This window comes from Chrysochloris asiatica, unplaced genomic scaffold (assembly GCF_000296735.1).
Source record: "Chrysochloris asiatica unplaced genomic scaffold, ChrAsi1.0 scaffold00030, whole genome shotgun sequence".
In the NCBI taxonomy this organism is placed as follows: domain Eukaryota; kingdom Metazoa; phylum Chordata; class Mammalia; order Afrosoricida; family Chrysochloridae; genus Chrysochloris; species Chrysochloris asiatica.
This window is the reverse complement of record NW_006408548.1, coordinates 4,588,992-4,609,375: the sequence shown is the minus strand read 5'-3', so window position 1 is coordinate 4,609,375 and position 20,384 is coordinate 4,588,992. Positions and strand designations below refer to the sequence as shown.

The 20,384-nt window shown below is 40.6% G+C and overlaps 1 protein-coding gene across 2 annotated transcripts in view; it reads right to left on the bottom strand.

The window, feature by feature from the left end:
* The window catches only part of OSBPL10 (oxysterol binding protein-like 10), a 528,798-nt gene that overhangs the window by 91,155 nt on the left and 417,259 nt on the right, over positions 1-20,384 (bottom strand). For both annotated transcript variants that reach the window (XM_006851591.1, XM_006851592.1), the window contains one exon: positions 16,603-16,760. In XM_006851591.1, the coding sequence (XP_006851653.1) occupies positions 16,603-16,760 (158 nt within the window). The remainder of the gene's footprint in view (positions 1-16,602; positions 16,761-20,384) is intronic.

The following is a 20,384-nucleotide window of genomic DNA, read 5'->3' as shown; positions in this document are numbered from 1 at the left end:
AGGTCATCAACAAGACAAGAAAAGGATTGCTGTCAGAAGAGATTCTGGAACTTGTGCTCTCCAGCGTAGATGCTGAAGCAAATGGAAGAATTGAGGAAGTAAAGAAGTGAAACAGAAGGCAGCTCAAGAAGACAAAGTCAAGTATTATAATGAAATGTGCAAAGACCTGGAGTTAGAAGATCAAAAGGTAAAAGAAAAAAAACACTCACCATTTCTCAATCTGTAAGAACCAGAGAATAAAAATTCAAGACTCAACTTGAAATGTTGAAGGATTCTATAAGCAAAATATTGAATAATGCATAAAGCATCAAAATAAGATGGTATAGGAGTTACAGACATAATAGATGATCAACTATGTCAAGAGGCAGCAGATGATCAAGAACCAATGGTACTGAAGGAAGAAGCCCAAGATGTACTGAAGGCACTGGGGCAAGCAGTTTTGTTTTCTCTGGGAATTGATGGAATACAAATTGAAATCTTTCAACAAACTGATGCAGTACTGGAAGCACTCATTCATCTATGCCAAGAAAAAAGAAAGACAGCTTCCTGGCCAAGTGATTGGAAGACATCCATATTTGTGCCCATTCCAAAGAAAGATGACCCAGTGGAATATGGAAAGCTGATGTCAGATGGATCTTGCCTGAAAGCAGAGACTACTAGAAAGATGTTTACCTATGCTTTTTTGACTATGCAAAGGCTTTCGATTGTGTGGATCATGACAAGTTATGGATAACATTGTAAAGAATTAAGGACACTTAATTGTGCTCATGAACTTCTGGGGTGGTGCTGTGGATTTATACTGGACTGGGAACCACAAGTCAGCAGTTCAAACTCACCAGCTGCTCCTCAGAAACCCTATACAGAGTCACTATTAGTTGGAACCGACTCAATGGCACTTAACAACAACAACAATTGTACTCATGAGGAACATGTACATAGACCAATAGGCAGTCATTTGAACATAACAAGAGGATACTGAATGGTTTAAAATCAGGAAAGTGTGCGCTAGCATTATATGCTTACACCGCACTCATTCAATGTTTATGCTGAGCAAATAATCTGAGAAGATGCATTATATGAAGAAGAATGTGACATCAGGATTGAAGGCAGACTCATTAACAACCTGCATAATCAGATGATTCAATCTTGCTTGCTGAAAACAAAGTGGACTTAAAACACTGACTGATGAATATCAAAAGACCACAGCCTTTAGTGTGGGTTACACTTCAATATAAAGAAAACAAAACTACTCACCAGGGGAACAATAAATAACATTAAGATAACTGGAAAAGAGATTGAAGTTACCAAAGATTTTACTTTGCTTGTATCCAATATCAACACTCAAGGAAACAGCAGTTAAGAAGTCAAATGTTATACTACATTAAGCAAAACTGTCAGTTTGAAGACTAAGGTGTACCTGACCCAAGAATCCAAGGTATTTCAATAGTCTCATATGCATGTGAAAGTTGGGCAGTGAACAAGGAAGACCGGAGAAGAATTGATGCAGTTGAGTTATGGTGTTAGAGAAAAATATTAACAGTACCATGGACTACTAGAACAACAAACAAATCTGTGTTGGATGAAGTACAGCCAGAATGGTACTTAGAAGCCAGGATTTAGTCTCTCATACTTTGGATATATTATCAGGAGGGACCAGACCCTGGAGAAGGAAATCATACTGGGTAAAGTGCAGGGTCAACAAAAAAGAGGAAGACACCCAATGTGATGGATGGACAAAGTGACAGCAGCAATGGACTCAAGAGTAACAACAATTGTGACAATGGTGCAGTACCAGGCAGTGTTTCATTCTGTTATGCACAAGGGTCACCATGAGCCAGAACCAATTCGATGGCACCTAACAACAACAACAACAATCTCATTCGTAGAATGCAATGCTTTGCATCTGTTAAAATGAATGCACACATATGTATATGTATATTTTTATAAATTTTATAAATGTATATTTTTGCTGACCCTCTACTTTACCCAGTATGATTTCTTTCTCCAGGGTCTGGTTCCTCCTGATAACAGTCAAGACATAGTAGTAAAATAAAATTTAAACAGCCATATATATTATCTATAATGTACAAGAAGAAGAAGAAAGGGAGAAATGTATATAGGTATGCCGTGTAAAAAATTCACCAAAAGAGATATACAGTAGCTCCTCATAGAAGATCAAAATAATGGACTTTTAGTTCTAGCTTCATACAAGTGCTATATCCAGACTTTTTGTTTCTCAGTACTTTTAAGTCTTCCTCCTTCCTGTGCCAAGCTATGAACTGTATGAACTGTCACAGATGAAACCTCGTGGTCTCATGTGTGGTTAATGCTCAGACTCTTGAGAAGCAGAAGAGGTAGTATACAGTGGCAGACGAGCAAAAAGGAAGCTGAAAAAGTTTTACTGTAGACAAAAATCAAAGTCCATTACTTTTCTCCCAATAACATATCCAGTTGAGCTGACTGCTTTCCTCAAAGGGAACAATTTGACGACTTATTCTATTTCAAGCAAGAGGGTCAATCCCAAGTCTATTTCTAAGATCCATCTAATGTATTTGGCAAGTGCTAGCCAACTCAACTGCTTTCGTGGGCAAAATAATTGCCCACAAGTGTCCAAGCTCTAATTCCCAGGACTGTGCATCTTAGTTACACAATAATGTGAAATGAAAGCTGCACATGGAATTGAGGTGGCTAATCAGTTGATCTTACAATGGGGAAATTATCCTGGATTCTCTGAGTGAGCCCAACATAATCAACATTTCATTAGTTGTTGTTGAGTCTACTCTGACTCAGGATGACTCCCTGTGTGCCAGATTATAGTTGTGTTCTGTTGGGTTTTCCTGGCTGATTGTCTTCAGAAGTAAATTGCTAGGCCCTTCTTTCAAGGCACCTCCTTGGTGGACTTAAATCACCAACCTTTCAGTTGGCAAAGAGTGTGTTAACAGTATGCACTACCCAGGAACTTCTAATCACAACTATCCTTAAAGGTGGAAGACGAAGGCCAAAGAGGGGAGTCAGGCAGAGGTAATGACTATGGAAGCAGGTCAGAGAGATGCAGTATTGCTTACTTTGAAGAGGGAGGAAGAGGACCACAGCCAATGAACGTAGGTATCTTACAGTAGCTGGAAAATTCAAGGAAATGAATTCTCCTTGGAGCCTCCAGAAAGGAACATGTTGACACCCAGAATTTACCTAAGCGAGACTCACATAGATTTCGAATGTACATAATGTAATGTGTTTGTGTTATGTAAAGCCCCTAAATTAGTGGTAATTTGTTACAGCAGCAATAAAACTTAATGTAACCTACCTGGTGTGGCACTGCGCTCTGGTAGAGCAGTGGATTACAAGCTGAGTTGCTACTTGCAGGGTCAGCAGTTTGAATCTACCAGCTGCTGGGTGGGGAAAAAGATGAGGCTTTTTGTTCCCGTAAAGATTTACAGCCTCAGAAACCCTAAACAGGGTCGTTATAAGTTGAACTGACTCCACGGCACATAGCCACCGCCACCTGGTAGGGCACTGTAGGATAAGCACTAACTTACTAACCACAAGATTGGCAGTTTAAACACACTGGCCGCTCCTTGGAAACCCTATACAGAGTCACTATGTGTCAGAACTGACTTGATGGTACTTGACAAAAACTATAGCAACCACCACCCATACTTTCTCCATATTTGACTTTCTCTGGCAGGTAAACTTGGAGTAAGCTATGAAAGTATACCTGGGCATTCCACATACAGATGCCCACTGACCTGAACCTACTTGGTCAGCTAACTAGATGACTTCAGGCTCCCTCAGAGGACATACATAATCACCTTAATGATTATTAAGTTAGTCATACCTGGAGCGGTCATAGGTAAACAAGGTCTTAGGGAAAACACCTTGTAAATCATGCCCTACCGTACAAACAATGAATGCCATTATTTACACCCAGACTATTCCCTTGAAAGAACAACAAAAAAGGAGATGTAAATTTCCCTTAAGAAACACTGAGCAGCATAGTACCAAATGCTCTGGAGGATTTGTCAACATATCTTGTAGTTATAAGCAAGGATATACTAGGTAAGCCAAAGCACAATTTAAAAAAGGAATTAATTACTGAGAATGTAAGTCCTTGCTGACTAGGGCCCTGGAATGACCTGGACACTGAAAACACAGTATCTCATATAACCCTTACAACACTGCCATCAGGTAATTACTAGTATTATGACCACTGATAATTAAATACTCTCCTTCTCACCGTGGTCATGCACTCACTCAGCTGCTAACAAAAATGTTGGTGGTTCCAACTCATCAGCCACACCACAGGAAAAAAATGTGGCTGTCTGTTTCCATAAAGATTTATATTATTGGAAACCTTATGAAGCATTTCTTAGTCTGTTTTGTAGGGTTCACTACGAGTCAGAAATCTACTCGAAGACAACAGCCACATTTTCTCACTGGGTCACATTTTCACAGAGAGTTAACTGACAGAGTGGGGTTCTAATTGTTGTATCAGACTCCACAGGTGGGTCTTCAAAGAGAAAGTATGCTAACCCACCTCCATCAAGAGGTAGCTGAAACTGACGTTTACATCAAAACATTGAGGAGACTGAAGAAAGATTATTAACCTCATGCCTATGATGCCAGACAAGGAGTCCTTGTGCCGAAATGGGTTACACACTGGACTGCTATCATCAAGGTTGGTAGTTCAAGTATACCAGCTGTTCTACGGAGAAGGATGAGGCTTTCTGTTCCCTTAAAGATTTATAGCCCCAGAGTCATGAAACCATCTTATCACATCTCCTCAAAATACCTCTGGGACATTAAACAACTTTTTAATTCATGTGGAGAGCCACATTATCTAATTCTGGATCTCTTGTTGCTTTGTTATTAAAAAAAAAAATACATTATGTTCTACCAACTGCTTCTTCAAGAAACTTGTGTCATAACAAGTTGTAAACAAAAAAGCTTGCCTAAGTGAGGTGTGGGCACTCTTGTGTTTATAAAAGCCTCCTGGTTATAGCTTGAGAAGTAGCTATTATGAATATACAGTCCTTCACTTCGGCAGGGCCCAGGGAGTCCCCATTATCTGAGTAGGAACCAGTGAGTATGTCGAGCAGTACCTAGAATAAGTGTATATTTTCCTGCTTGTTGTTGTTAGGTGCCATTGAGTCAGCATTGACTCATTGTGACCCTATGCACTCTGAACGAAACACTGCTCAATCCTGAGCCAGCTTCACAATTGTTGCTATGTTTGAGCCCACTGCTGCTGCCACTGTACCAACCCAGCTTGTTGGAGGTCTTCCTCTTTTCCTCCGACTCTGCACTTTACCAAACATGTTATTCTTTTCCAGTGACTGGCCCCTCCTGATAATATATCTGAAGTATGAAAGATGAAGTCTGGCCATCCTGGCTTCCAGGAAGCACGCTGGCTGTCCTTCTTCCAACATGGATCTATTTGTTCTTCTGGCAGCCCATGGTATTTTCAATAGTCTCCTCTAATACCATAACTCAAATGCATCAATTCATCTGTAGTCTTCCTTATTCACTGTCCAACTTTCACATGCAGATGAGCTTATTGAAAATACCGTGGCTTGAGTCAGATGCACCTTAGTCCTCAAACAGACATCTTTACTCTTCAACATTTTAAAGAGGTTTTCTGCAGCAAATCTGCCTAATGCAGTCTGTCTGATTTCTTGACTGCTGATTCCATCAGTGTTGATGGTTGATCCAATAAAAATGAAGTTATTGACAACTTCAGCCTTTTCTCCATTTATATGGATGTTATTTATTGGTCCAGGGGTAAGGATTTTTGTTTTCTTTATATTGAGGTGCAACCCATACCGAATGCTGTGGTCTTTGATCTTCATCAATAAGTATTTTAAATTCTCTTGGCTTTCAGCAAGCAAGGTTGTATCATCTGCATATTGCAGGTTGTTATTGTGCCTTCCTCCAATCCTGATGCCATATTATTCTTCACAGAACCCATCTTCTGATTATTTGTTCAGCATACAGATTGAGTAAGTATTGTGAAACAATACAACCTTGGCGCATACCTTTCCTAATTTTAAACCATGTAGTGTTTCCTTGTTCTGTTTGAACAACTGCCTCTTGGTCTATTTTCCCGCTTAGGGAATTGTATATACAATTCCATTCTAAATTAAGTTTCTAGATTTAAAAATTCATAATAATGAAATTTCTTTAAAAGCAGGTAAACACAAAACCAAATCCTTTCCTCTTGCTTCCATTTCCATTTTTCCAATTCGGTACATGAAAAACAGTATCAATCTACTATGAGAAAAGTTCACATCTCCCAAAGGAGTTATTTTTTCTTTGAATTACATAATGTATTGCTTTTTATAAGCTGTAAGTATAAGCTGGCCCTCCATTTTAGTATACAAGCCATTTCAACATAAGTACTTGGGGCCTGTGAAAAACATTTCCCAGAAAATAATGCCATCCATTGGGAGAGTCCATTTCCAGAGTAATCCACAAAAATCTCTTATAAACTCATACTGCACTTTTGCTATAAGAAAGTGAGGTTTTAAACTGTTGCAATACTCATTTAAAAACTGTTCAAACTCGAAAAATCATGTACATGGCCTATTCTTAGAGCAAAGTAATTCTGATGAGGTGGTCAGAGAAAAGGTACCAGAGATTTGAGGAGACTTGAAGGACTGACGTACTGTTCTCATTATGTTTAACTTCAAAAAAAAGTTCTGGTTTGCTTTTCTTCCATGTGGTGAGATCATTTACCAGGATTAGCACAGCCAAGAAAGAGAAGCATGTGTGACCACGTGCCGTACTGTGTGCACCTGACTGGCTGCAGACAGCGAAAGGCAGAGAAGAGAGGCTGGGATTCAAGGGGAGGGATGGAAGTGCATTGTCATCAAGGGGAGAAAGACAGTGGTGGTGACAACACATCCTCTGACACCTGACTTTGTGACGGTACCATGAAGCCCAGGGGGCTTGGCCCTGGGAGGACTAGGGGCCAAAGTAGGCAGTCAAATAGGTGTTTGTACAGTGAGCTCAAGCTGTAAGGTAGAGAAGTGGTGATTAGAACTTAAAAAAGACCATTCAACAGTGTTCTGTGTCTCACTCCTTCATTCATACATACTCATACATAATCTACTTTCTGCCTTGTTGTTCACATCTCTCATCATTACCCCAAACCCCTGAAAATCTACAACTACAAGTTAGCATACAGTAAGGCTTTGCACTGCACAGCCTGCTAAACCATCTATAAAACTCATTCCAAATAGCAAAAGGGGCACAGAACCTACTGATTAACTCAGGTAAAGTCCAACAAAGACGTGAGAAAAGATTTTTAGTACTTCTTCTATTAACATTCTTTCCCTCAAATCATATATCTCTGAGAATTGACTTTCCATCTTAGGAAAGCTGACACCATTGGAACCAGTGAATAAATCACCTTGAGAATAGTTATTCATTGTGGGCAAATAAAAATGTAAGCCAGGAAGACAGTGGAAAGTTGACTTCTAAGATCTAATTTCATGGGACTACATGAAGAGGGGGAAAGAGACAGAATTGCAAAATATGGGACCACAGTTATAGGGTAAGGAGAAATGCCCCAAACAACAGTATACTAACAATAATCATACCACATTGCTACAATCGCCTCAACTCTTCACCTTAGGCTCACATTTGACTTTTTCCCTTCATGGCAACCAGAATGATAGAAGGGAAGAGGGGGAAGAGGGAGAGGGAGGTAGGGAGGGAAGACCCATACTAAAAGCTGCAGTGTGTTAATAAGGCCTTTTCATTCACCAGTTTCAAAGCTCTTAATCCTTTTGGTACTCCTGCAGGATAGGAGAGATTGTACCAGTTGGTGCTGGGGTTTTGTGTTTTGGTTTTTCATATGCTTCCAGCTCACCATTGGCAAATTCAACCTGCCTGGGCAAATTCAACCTCAACACTCTGGTGGGTGTTTATGTCACAAAGCTGCACTGTCCTGGGGGGGGGGAGGGGAGAGCAAGGGAGGCAATGTGCTGAGCACTTGAGTGGCCACCCCCAGTGTCTTGCTTACTCCAGGGCTGACACCCAATAAAAAGCCATGAGTGTATGATTTAATGGCCTCCACTATATTCCACTCCAAGGAGCCCTAGTGGCACTGTAGGCTAAGCACTGGACTGCTAAACCAATGTTAGCACTTCAAACCCACCAGCAGCTGTCTGGGAGAAAGATGAGACTCAGAAACCCTATATAGGCACCCTATAAGTCCAAATCAACTCGACAATAGTGGATTTGGTGTGGTTTTCTCTTCAAAACAATACCCAGTCAAGAAGACAAAGCCTTATTATTGATCACCCACAAACAGGAAAAGAGGAAGAGGAAGTGAGAAATAATTTTTCGAGGAAAGAGTCCTTGCAAAAGTAGCAAATATTGGAAATAACCCCCCAAGCTGTACAAAATAAAGGCATCCCATGATACCTTGTAGTCACAGAGCTCAACAATGTTGCCAGAAGCCAAGTTCAAGTTTGAGGATTAATCCCGGGTCATCCAATCAGGTTCTTTAGAAAAGTTTACAGAGTTTAGGTTTATGTGCGATTAGTTTGAGTTGTTTGTTGCTGATTTATTACAAAGAAAGAAGGAGGACAGAAAAATGCTGAATTTTGCAAGGCAGAAAGAATGATTAACTATGAGAGGCACAACAATTATAGCCCGTTAACAGTACCACAAAGACATGTCTTTAAACTCGATGTCATCTCACAGATGGTCATTTTAATTGCTATGGGCCACAGGTAGACCCACAGCCACATATCACCAGAATCTTTACAGGCTTGGCATACTATCCTGGAAATGTCACTTGGCTAAGAACCGTTTCTTCTGTTTCTAATCTGAGAAACAGAATAATTATAACGGTTGTGAAATATGCATGGCACTGATAAACTGGGTTATGAAACTTCCTGCCAAACTCAGGAGTCCAACACTCAAGTCTCAGTGCATAGTAGGAGCTCAATAAATATCTGCTGCATGAATAAGTAAACAGTTGTGTAGATTAATAATCATTGTTCTAATATACTATGACACAGAGCAAACTGATAAGAGAGCAGTCAGTTTTCAAAAACAAGTAACCCAGAACTGTCTGGTGTTTAATAAGTCCTGAGGGTCTGAGAGTTAAGAGGTCTATCTTCCACATTTGCCTGATCGATGGACTAATTTCTCTCCAAATCAACAAACAGAAAACAAGAAAACCTACATGATCAAACTGCTGCTCATTCCTTTAATGTCAAGATCTAAATAAATGCTCCACAGTGGCTCTTCTAATAGGTTACAGTTCTAGACATACTCTGTATTAGAAGGAGAATCAATGCATACACCCAGTGCTGGCACCAACTGGGTCATCAGTTTGACTTCTGGCCCTAACCATCATAATTAGGTCAGGTCTCAAGATAAAGGGTACAGTACTCCAGACTGCTAAGTCTGCCCAAGATGTCACACACCAACTGCAGGATCAGGGGTTTCTCATGAAACCCTGGCCAGTTGGCTACAAATCTAAGGGTTCCCTCTTCCCACTCAGGGTATCAGATGTAAGCTCAGGGGTCCCACACATCCCCCATTTTAGCTCCCACTACTCTCTTTGGTCTGATAAGTCACCAGAGTGACTTAACTGCATTATAGTAAGAAAAGGGTTCAAATGAAGAGACATATAGCATGAGGTCTGAAAGAGTTTCCAGTTCAGAGCTTCCATGTCTCAAAAAAGGGACATATTACCCTCCCATGTGTATCAGCATCTTTGATCAACCACAAAGACTCAATGTCTAAATTCTTTGTTGGGGTCTCATTACCTAGACAGAATTGATTGAACTTCATCCCTTAAGGTTAGGCTGGTATCACATGGTGGGTCTTTCCGGCCTGGCCAGCCCCACCCAAAAGGTACCTTATTAGCCAAAACCCTCATTGTGGTCTGGTGGCCTCATCAAGGACACTTCAATTAGTGGAGAATTTCCAAGGTTTTAGAAGTTATCTCTCAGGAATCAAGAACAAAGACCAAATTGTTTGGGTAAATTTAAGATTATTTACTCCCAACCCCCTTCAAACCTCAACCATCTACAGTCTGTTGGACAGCTGGTCAAGGACAATGGCTAAGAAATGCATCTTCTACCTGGAGAGATCTAGGACGCTGGCCATAATGAATCTTGCATTGCAGTAGTACATACATATGTCACATACTTCTAAGTAGGTTAACTTACTTCTGTTGGGGCAACCAGAACTCCATGTGAAGAGCTCACAGCAGAGATGCAAAAGTGAAGCATACCCTTACATTCTGAACACTGTAAGTGGACCTTATCACCCAAAGACATTCATTCAGGAAATATTTACAGTATGTCTACACAGAAGTATGTTGCTAAATACTCTAGAGTGCCCAGCAATGAATCAGACATGGAGTCTGCTATCAAAGAATTTGATCAAGGAGATAAAGCAGCCAGGAAAGGAAAATCTTGGGGAAGCAGAAGATAATCACTATATTGCATGAAGATCATGCTCAGGGTAGGTTTGGGGGTATAGCAGATGCTATCTGTTTTAACACCCAAAACCTGTGGACCTCTTCTCTCTTGCTGAAAAAAAACTAATTCATAGCCTTGTAGGGTGACTCATGATTGCTCTAAAATAATCATGGAAATCCAGTTACTCTTTGACAGTTATAAACCTAAGGATAAACAAGTGGTTCCTTCTGGCAGTCAGAAAACAGAGAAAGTGTGCTTGAGGGCTTCCTTTGAGAAAAGGCAAAACCCTGAGAAGCTCCCCACCATCACCACCCCTCTACCGTGTATCTCTTTTTTCCTTTAAAGTATACTAGCATGAAAATACAAGGAGCTCTGGTAGTGTAGTGATTACGAGTAGGGCTGCTAACCTCAAGGTCAGCAGTTTGAAACTACCAGTACTTCCGTGGGAGAAAGCTGAGACTTTCTGCTCCCAAAAATATCTATAGCTTTGGAAACCCTACACAGGGTCGCTATGAATTGGAACTGACCACCACCACCACGACCATCACCATGGAAATGCGGGGCTTGAGACTGCAAAACCCTGATAAAACTACAAAGCAACATGCATAAGGACACTCAGCAGCTAAGAACGGCAGAGCAGGAAGAATGGACGAAATCGGGATCTCCGCCACACCAAACCTCCAGCCACTTACCTACCAGAATGCTTGTTGGGTGAACGAATTAAGTTGAATTATGGCTAGAGTTAATAATTGGTAGATTTAGTTTGCGAGTTTTAAAATTTTTGCAACGGAAAGCTTACTATAGGAGACAGTGTGGAATGACAGAAAGGGCACTACAGTTTGGGAGAAAGCAGTTCAGATATCAATCTCATATTTACCCTGGCCAGTTTTGTGTTACTGCATTGGGAAAAATCTGCTGCAAAAGACCTCTTTTAAAGTATTAATAAGCAAAGATGTCACGTTGAGGGCTTAAGTGATCCTGACCTAAGCCATGGTATTTTTCAATTGCCTCATAGGCATGTGAAAACAGACTCATAAAGACCCTGTATGACAGAGGAGAACTATTCTTTAGGGTTTCTGAGATTGTAAATCTTTACAACAGCAGACAGCCTCATCTTTCTCCGACAGCCTCATCTTTCACCTACAGAATGACTGGTGGGTTTGAACTGCCAACCTTTAGGCTAGCACCCAAACACTTATCCACTGCACCACAGGGCTCCATTATAGTATGGGTGAAGAACATCAAATATACCAGAAACTGCCAGAGGAACACACAAATCTGTCTTGGAAGAAGTCAAGTCAGAATGCTCCTTAGAAGCAAGAATGACAAGACCTCATGTCACTTACTTTAGACATATTATCAGCAAGCACCAGTTCTTAGAATAGGACATCATGCTTGGTGAAGTAGAGGGTCAGTGAAAAGGAGGAGGACCCTTAATGAGGGACACAGTAACAGCAGCAGTGGGCAGTGTTTTGTTCTGTGGCACATGGAGTTGCTATGAGGTGGGACCAACTCAACAGCACCCAACAACATTTCTGTGTTACTTGATAAGTTAAAAGGAGGCCTGGTGGTACGGTGATTAAGGGCTTGGCTGTTAGCCCAAAAGTAAGCGGTTTGAACTCACCAGTTGCTCCATGGGAGAAAGATATGGTGGTCTGTTTCCATAAAGATTACGCCCTTACAAAGTCTATGGGGCAGTCCTATAAGGTGGCTATACACTGGAATCGACTTCACAGCAACAGGTTTGTCCCTGTAGAGAACTTCCTAGACTGTAAATCTTTGTGGGAGCAGTAAGTCTCAGCTTTCTCTTGTGGAGCAGCTGCTAGTTTTGAACTGTTCAACTTGCAGTTAGTAGTCCAACTAGTAACCCACTATACTACCAGGGCTCCTCCTATAAAGATTATAGTCTAGAAAACCTCATGGGGCAGTTCTGTCATGTGGGTTCACTATGAGCTGGAATCTGCTTGATGGCACCTAATAACATCAGTAGGAGTCCTGGTTCAGTGCTGTAGATTACAGACAGAACTGTTTCCTGTAAAGTCGGTGCTTCAAACCCATCAGTCACTCCTCAGAAACCCTATATAGGGTTTTTATAAGTCAGAACTGACTCAACAGCACTTAACAACAACAACAGAGGGGTTAAAAAACAAACAACTTGAGGCTTACCAGATGTCCTCAATGATGAATGAATAAACTGGACACAATAAAAAGGAATGAACTACTTAACAACAATATGGATAAATCTCAAACGTCTCATGCTTAGTAAAAGGTCTCATACTACATCACTCCATTTGTATGACATTCTGGAGACAGTAAAACCAGGGACAAAAAACAGACGTTTGGTTGCCAAGGGTTTGGGGAAAGGGCTGATGATAATGAGACATTGAGGAAATTTGGAATTGGGAAGGGGGGAGGGGGAGGGGGTGCGGTTGGTGGTTGTGACTTTAATTTGGCAAAATAGAGAGAAGTGTGATGGTGCTGATGGTTGTGTGCCATGGAATTGGTTCCAACTCATGGCGACCCTGCATAAGGTTTCCGAGGCTATAAATCACTACAGGAGCAGAAAGCCTCATATTTCTCCCTTGGAACAGTTGGTCGTTTCAAACTGCTGATCTTTTGGTTAGCAGCCCACCTTGTTACCCACCACACTACCAGGACTCTTAGAAGTGTGTTTTTATTGTTAAGTGCCATCAAGTTGGTTCCAATTCATAGGCTGACCTGTGGTCCACAGTGCCCATCCTACAGCGCCATATCAGGAGCATGTGCAAATTGTTGTTGGTGTCACTGTTGTTAGGTGCTGGCTGTAAAGCCAGTTCCAACACATAATGATCCTATGTACAATAGAATGAAACACTGCCCAGTTCTGTGCCAGCCTCACAATTGTTATGTTTGAGCCCACTGTTGCCAATCTGTTTTTTTGTTGTTGTTGTTGTTTTAATTTAAGGTTTTCTTCCTCAGATCTAACTTCCATAAACGTGAGTGTACATGGTCACATGTGACCACTGTCATTTAAGATCTGGCTCCACATGACATTATGTCTCATATTCCAACAGTCCAGCCAATCATGATTCAATGCAGGAAACAGAAATCACCCTGAAGGGACTTGATATAAGACATTAGGCATTTACACAATTAATGAAAGGTTGATTGTATGTAACTATGATCCAAAAGTGAGGAAGCTGCTATGACCATGATCATGTAGCTTCTCACTGATGCAGGTGGGACTAAACTAAGACCTAGAATACCACGTCTGGCTACTGCAACTGCCCCTCAACACTCAGACCCCACGGACATGCCTGTGAGCAGCCGATCGCCATCTCAGGTTTTCAAATCTCACACAAATGCCTCTCAGTGTTTTTGCATGGAGAAACCTCGCTCAAGAAAGTCTGGGATGTGGTGTTTTTAGGTTACCAGTCTCTCCAATCAGGAGGGTAGCATGAAGATCAAGAGGCCAACCTTAAGTCAATGCCACACCACCACCCTTCTGTCCTTAAACAAGGTATTCTTCAACCAGGAAAGCACAACAAAAACCCTTTGTATCTAAATTTAAGTTTTGAATGGTATTAGAGAGTTGAAAACTTGTTATACTAATGGGTAAAGCCAAGATTCTACCTGATTTCATTATAGAAGAATATTTCATTTTCACATTTAGTTACTTCTGGCCCCAGAAGAATAATACTTCAAGATCGTTTCATTTGATAACAGAGGAAACCACAAAAATCTATTAACTCATGTATTAAATATACACTGGCCTTAGAGATTTTATCTTCTGGAAAGTAAACAAGCTAAACTTGAAAATGCATTATTATTATTATTATTTACAGATGCCTATAAGTTATTTTATGATAAAGACAAAATCAGGGGCAGTAAAAATCTTGTGTACTCTAATGTATTATTAGTACAAAGATCTACTATGATTAAAACAACAAACCAGAGGAAAATAATTCAGTTAACTACAATGCCACCCTAACAACAATTCTTAAAATTACTTGCTCAACAGATTCCTTGCATAAGTAACTATATTCTATATATCAAAAGGTTTAAGGAACCTTTCCCTAAGGAAATTTCATTTCATTCCTTCTTGAGTTATTTCCTCAAATTGTAGAAAAGGGAAGCAATGGAAACATTTTCCCTCTTTTGACAGTAAAACTATTAGGTGCATATTGCTGACTTCTTCAACTATTGAGACACACACAAAAAAGACATACTATAATGACCTAAAAGAAAAATAGTGTCCAAGCAACACTCCGAATTGCATGAATGATCTACCAGAGTTGTCACTGGAAAAGATGAGGAGAGTCTTTACAAAAGAACTTCAATTGTCTTGTCTCAGAAAATCATCAAAGCAGCATCATGACCCAAACATCTTTCATTGCTATAAAGAATTACCAAATAATATCTTATATTGTTCTGACAGAAGAAGTAAGGGCAAACATGACAACTAGAAATTAATGACTGTTCCTAAATTAAGGGAAAAAGACCTCCCTAGTTATTAATTTTCAGGGTGTTTTCTCAGAAGCTGGACTCAGGAACTATCTGTGGGCCATTATACACTATTTTCTGCCAATGGTGCTAACTGGTAAGCCAAAGAGGACAACAGTTTTAAATAAACAGAAAAGACTTAGCCATCCAAACATCAGGAAGAAGAGTCAGTACTTGTCAGGGAAAAGCTAAGCACTAAGAAGGATTCAGGAGTTAAAATAACCAGTCCTAATAAGTAAGTTTATTAGGTTGTAAAACCCACTTGGTTTTGCCCCAAAATGCTGCTGGGAATAAGGATCTGAAAAAATGATTTCTGACTATCTCATATCTCTAACTTTTTAAATTTCCCTCTAGAACAAAAATTTTAAGTATGTATATTATACTGTGAACCTCCAAAGACTTTTCCATGAGAAAAATGGAGACTGTGTGTTTTGCAGGCTGTAAACAGCGGGTATCCCCGTTGTCCAATGCTGACTCTCAAAAAAGAACAGTATGACAACATGACTCCTACCGTTTACATATTTGCAGACTTACCTTCCAACTCATCTACACACCAGCTGCATGTGTGTGTGTGAGATTCCCCAACCTAAAAACTCTTTATGTAAGTAGAGACCCAAGGCTTTCTATAAATTTAAGTTACTATTCCTTTCACTTTCTGTGAAGGCATCTAAAAGATGCTGATGAAAGATTGGTGTCCAGGCCAATACTGCCTCTGGAAGAGCTGAACTACCAAGTCACTGTGAGAGAACATAAACACGGAACGCTTGGAGAAAAATTCTGATTGATGACCAAGACCATTGGATTGACGAAGCTGCCTAAGGCCTTTCAACTTTACAAAATTGATTTTGTGAGTGCCCTACAACTTTCAGGGAAAAGTGATTTCACTTAAAATTAAGAATGCTTTCTAACACATGGTGAAATGGGTCTCAGTCCAGTTCAAGAGACCATGTGCAACAAAATAAAGAGAAGGAATAAAAATTCACTCATGACTCAAAGAAAAATTGACCAAAGGAAACGCTGCATTTGGCTCCCTTTGTGACTGGGACTTAACTGCAGTTACTCAAGGGAGTAGTCGGGCAGATGACATAAAGTCCATGAAGTCTAACTACAACAGCCTGGCCGGTCTGTAAGATCTACAAGGGCTTCTCTTGCCTGACAAGGCAGGGCAGTTACTCTCTGCAGCTGAGGCTGGAATGCCCTGTAACGCCTACCAGGAGTCTTGACCACTGCCCCCCGGCCCCCACACCCTGGTTCTTAGCATGCAGGAGTCAAGCATGTGAGGCAGAAGCTGTGTTAGCATGAACCACACTAAGAAGCCATTATTCTGGGGACTGACATAATATATTGTAACTGCTCCCATCATGTCAACAGACATCATTTTAATGGGTCTGGTAGAATTTCTCCCAACTAGCAGTTAAAATGGCTCCCATTTCAATGAAAATAGGAGAGTCCTCATTCGGAGGATCACAATTCACCCACGACAGCTGCCAGACACATGAACAAGAGAAGTGCCAGGCATGCACATAGCCGATTTCTCTCTCCCTAGCATTTCTTCCATTTTATAATTTGTCTCCTCTTAAAACACAGAGATGAGCAAGTTACAAATATAATTACTGTATTTCTGACAAGCAGTAACACAGGCTCTGAATGCAGTGAGTGAGGGCTGGGAGCTTACCTCGGGCTCTGACTGTAAGGCTTGGTGGTCTTCAGCGGAGTTGGGTAACACTGCCCAGGTTCTGTTGGTACTAGCTGATGATGGCAAAGAGCCAAGTGTCCCGTTTTTCAGCTGCTCTGTGGAATGTGACTTGGGCCTGTGCCATCCCAGGATGTTTTCTGAAATAAAGACCTAGAATGATGCCAAGTATTTTCCAAAGTAAAATTTAATGCTTAAAAATATTTGTACCTCATTGTATAAGGTGACATACTTAAAGTGGGCCCAACTTAATACATGGTGGATTTAAATGGGGATTGTTTTGAAGGGGAAACCAAATTAGATTCTGATGACATATTTATAAGCAGCTTCTGTATAATATCAGTATCAGCACTGCCACAGGCTTTTTCTCTCCCTACCTTCAGACAAAAATTAATCACACTTTACCCAAGTTAAATGGTCTAGGTGATAGTTTTCTTCCTTTTCTCATTAATCAATTAAATATTTCCAGTAAAAACCAAAAGTCAAATTCTATCCAAAACGAGCTGCTCAAAATGCATTTGAAATGCCAACTGGTGTGATGAAATGTATAGAAAAAGTGCTTGCAGTTAAACCGCACAAGGTCCCCTCTGCCATCAGATGTCAAGAAACCTCATTATGGACCAGTCTGGTCATTCCAGTGGAGCAAGAAGCACTTTTATAAACATCAACCTACCCAAAAGCATTCTTCTAATCCTCTCTCTATTCCTGATACATAAAATACTGGAGCTCTGGTAGCAAAGTGGTAACGAATCGGGCTGCGAACCTCAATGGTAGGCAGTGCAAAACTACCAGCCGTTCCACAGGAGAAAGATGAGGCTTTCTGCTCCCATAAAGATTAACAGCCTTGGAAACCCTGTGCAGGGTCGCTATGAGTCGGAACCAACTCCACGGTACTTAACAACAACTCTAGTACTGTTTTCAGAATGATGTGTTATAGAATACTTTAATGTGCTTAATAATGAGGGAAATAGTCTTTACCTTATACTATTCTGCTATTAGAATCTACTGCTGTTATGTGCCCTCTAGTCCAATTCCAATTCATAATGACCTCATGTGACAGACATGTCCAAGAGGGTTCCCCCTAGTGGCTCAGTAGTTAGGCAGTTGGTTGCTAACCAAAAGGTGGGCAGTTGGAACCCACCTGAGAGAAAGAAGTGGCCGTCTGTTTCTGTGAAGATTACAGCGTTGGCACCCTTCTACTCTGTCCTATAGGGTTACCATGAGTTGGAAACAAACAAATAGCAATGGGTTTGGTCTTTTGATTGGACCTTTCTCGAAGCAGATCTCTAGATCTTTTTCCTGCAGAGTCTTTGGGTAGATTTGAACTACCAACTTTTCAGTTAGCTACTCAGTTCAAGTGCTTAACCACTGTGTCACCAGGAATCCTTATTAGGATAAGAGCAGTTCTCAAATTCAGCTAATTTACAATCTATTAGTCTGCTGTTATCTCTTCAATGTCCTGTGAATCTTTATGGCTCTATGTCCCCTATCCCATCTTCTCCCCACCCTCATTAATCCCAGAACTCAGGATAGAAATCTCATCCTTGGCTAGTACTAGCCTAGCAATAGTGCCATTCTCTCTCATGGAACTGGGGGACAAACGGCACCTGGAGTGATAACGGCATCATCTACATTAGGGGCCAGTACTACAGGGTTGTTCTACTCTTTTCAGGTCCCCCCACTGACACCTAACAACCGCCAGATGAGCCCAGGGCTCTTTGCCTAAAAGATCGAAAGTTAAAAAAAAAAAATGAAAAAAGGACAAAAACAGAAAAAGGCAGGTTGTTGTTGTTAAGTGTCACTGAGTCAGTTGTGTGTGACTAATAGCCAATCTGTGATTTCCAGGGCTGTAAATCTTTGCAAGAAGAGCAGAAAGCCTCATCATTCTCTTGTGGAGGCATCATTCTCTTGTGGAGGAGGAGCTGGTGGGACAGAAATTTTGTGGTTCTCAGTCCAAAGCTTATGATACAGAGTCAACCACGCTCCCCCAAAAACAGCAGGTAAGAAATTACCATTTTGAAGCAAGAGGAAAACACAAAGGATCTTATAAAAATAAAAGCTTTTCACATCCTCCTCCAAACGTCTTCTTCAAAGGAGCAAACAAGAATATAATAACAAGATAATACTGATACTCTGTTCTCAGTCTAACAAGTGATAAAGAAAAGGTTGGCTGAAGAGGAGACTGACTCATGTGAATTCAAACTAAACCTTTCAGGTTTAAAATAATTTTTTATTTGTCAGCCTTTTCACTAGAGTTACTCAAAGAAAAATCTCTTAAGTGTTCCTAATTTTTAACACTCCAAGGGAATTCAGTTGATGGAACCAAAACGACAGAGGCAGCTGAAAGGGGGTGGTGGTGGAGGTGGGGGCACAGTGTGTGCTAGTTAGTGTGTGCAGTATTATTCAAAGAATTAAATTTTTATGTAATAATCTTTTTTATTTTATTTTGCTTTTTAATGTCAAGTATTAGAGCACATCACTCTGCTTAAAAGCCTCAAATGGCTTCTAATTGCATTCACAGGAAAATCTCTACTTGACTTACCTCTAAGCCCGAGCCTTGAAGCTGAGCATACACATCATCAGTTCTTTCTCCTCTCTTGCCTGCTCACTACCCTCAAAAAACACACGGGTATTATCCATTCCTCAAATAAGCCAAGTTCATTATAATCTTAGAGGCTTTGCATGTTCCCTCTTCTTGAATGCTTCTTCTCCAGTTCCTCTACTTGGAGGTGGAAGAGGTCTCCTTATAAAACTCAGGGGTCAGCAGCTCAAACATCACTCGCTCAAGAGAAACCTCACGGGACCCTCCTTAGCTGAAGCAGTGCACCCAGGACACTCCCTGTCATATCAGTCTGTATACGGTCTTCACAGAATTTAACAATTTATCAAAATTCATCTTCTTCATTTGTGTACTTGTCTATTGTTTTCTCTCCTCTCCAGAATATTAGTTCCTTGAGGTTGAGACAATGTTGCCTTTGTCCAATGCAGTGTTCCCAAGACGTAGAACACAGCCTGGCACAGGACGACAGCCATTCAACACATATTTGATAAATGAATGAGTGACTACTAAGATATACAGAGACAGTACATTTCAAAAAGTTGTGACTTTTATAGCCTCCTAAAGTCTGAACCGACTCGACGGCACTTCACAACAACAACAACAATGACTATTAAAAACAAGAAATAAACAGAGGCAAGCCTTCCTGTGCAAAAAGGCATTAGTCTAGTGATGTTATTAAAAAGGATGAAAACTCACAACACTAAAAATCAAAGACTGAAGTGTGAGCCAACACCAGAACTTGGGAGAAATCCTCATACATATTAAGGGAGATGGGATGGGTTGAGAAAACCACACCAGGATTGTAGACACTAGAATCTGTCCTAGAGAGGGAGGTAAGATATTGTGAGTGGTCATCTAACATACAACTATTAATCTCTACTCAAATGGAGCAAAAGAGAATGAAGGAAATCAGAGGTTCAAATAATAAAGTAGTCCACAGAATTAGTAATTCACACACTTCTAATCTGAGACCAAAAGATCAAAAAGGTACCCAACTATCACTGCTGACCATTATGACTAGTAACACAACAGAAGATACATGATAGAACAAGAAGAAAAATGTGCAACAAAACTTAATTTCGGGGAGAACAAACAACATGGCGGATTGTGTGGATGTGTAGTAAAGAGCTCCGCCAACAACAACACAGAATACCCAACCAAGCAGGCTCAGGGGATGGTCCCAGAACTCTGAACCACATATAAA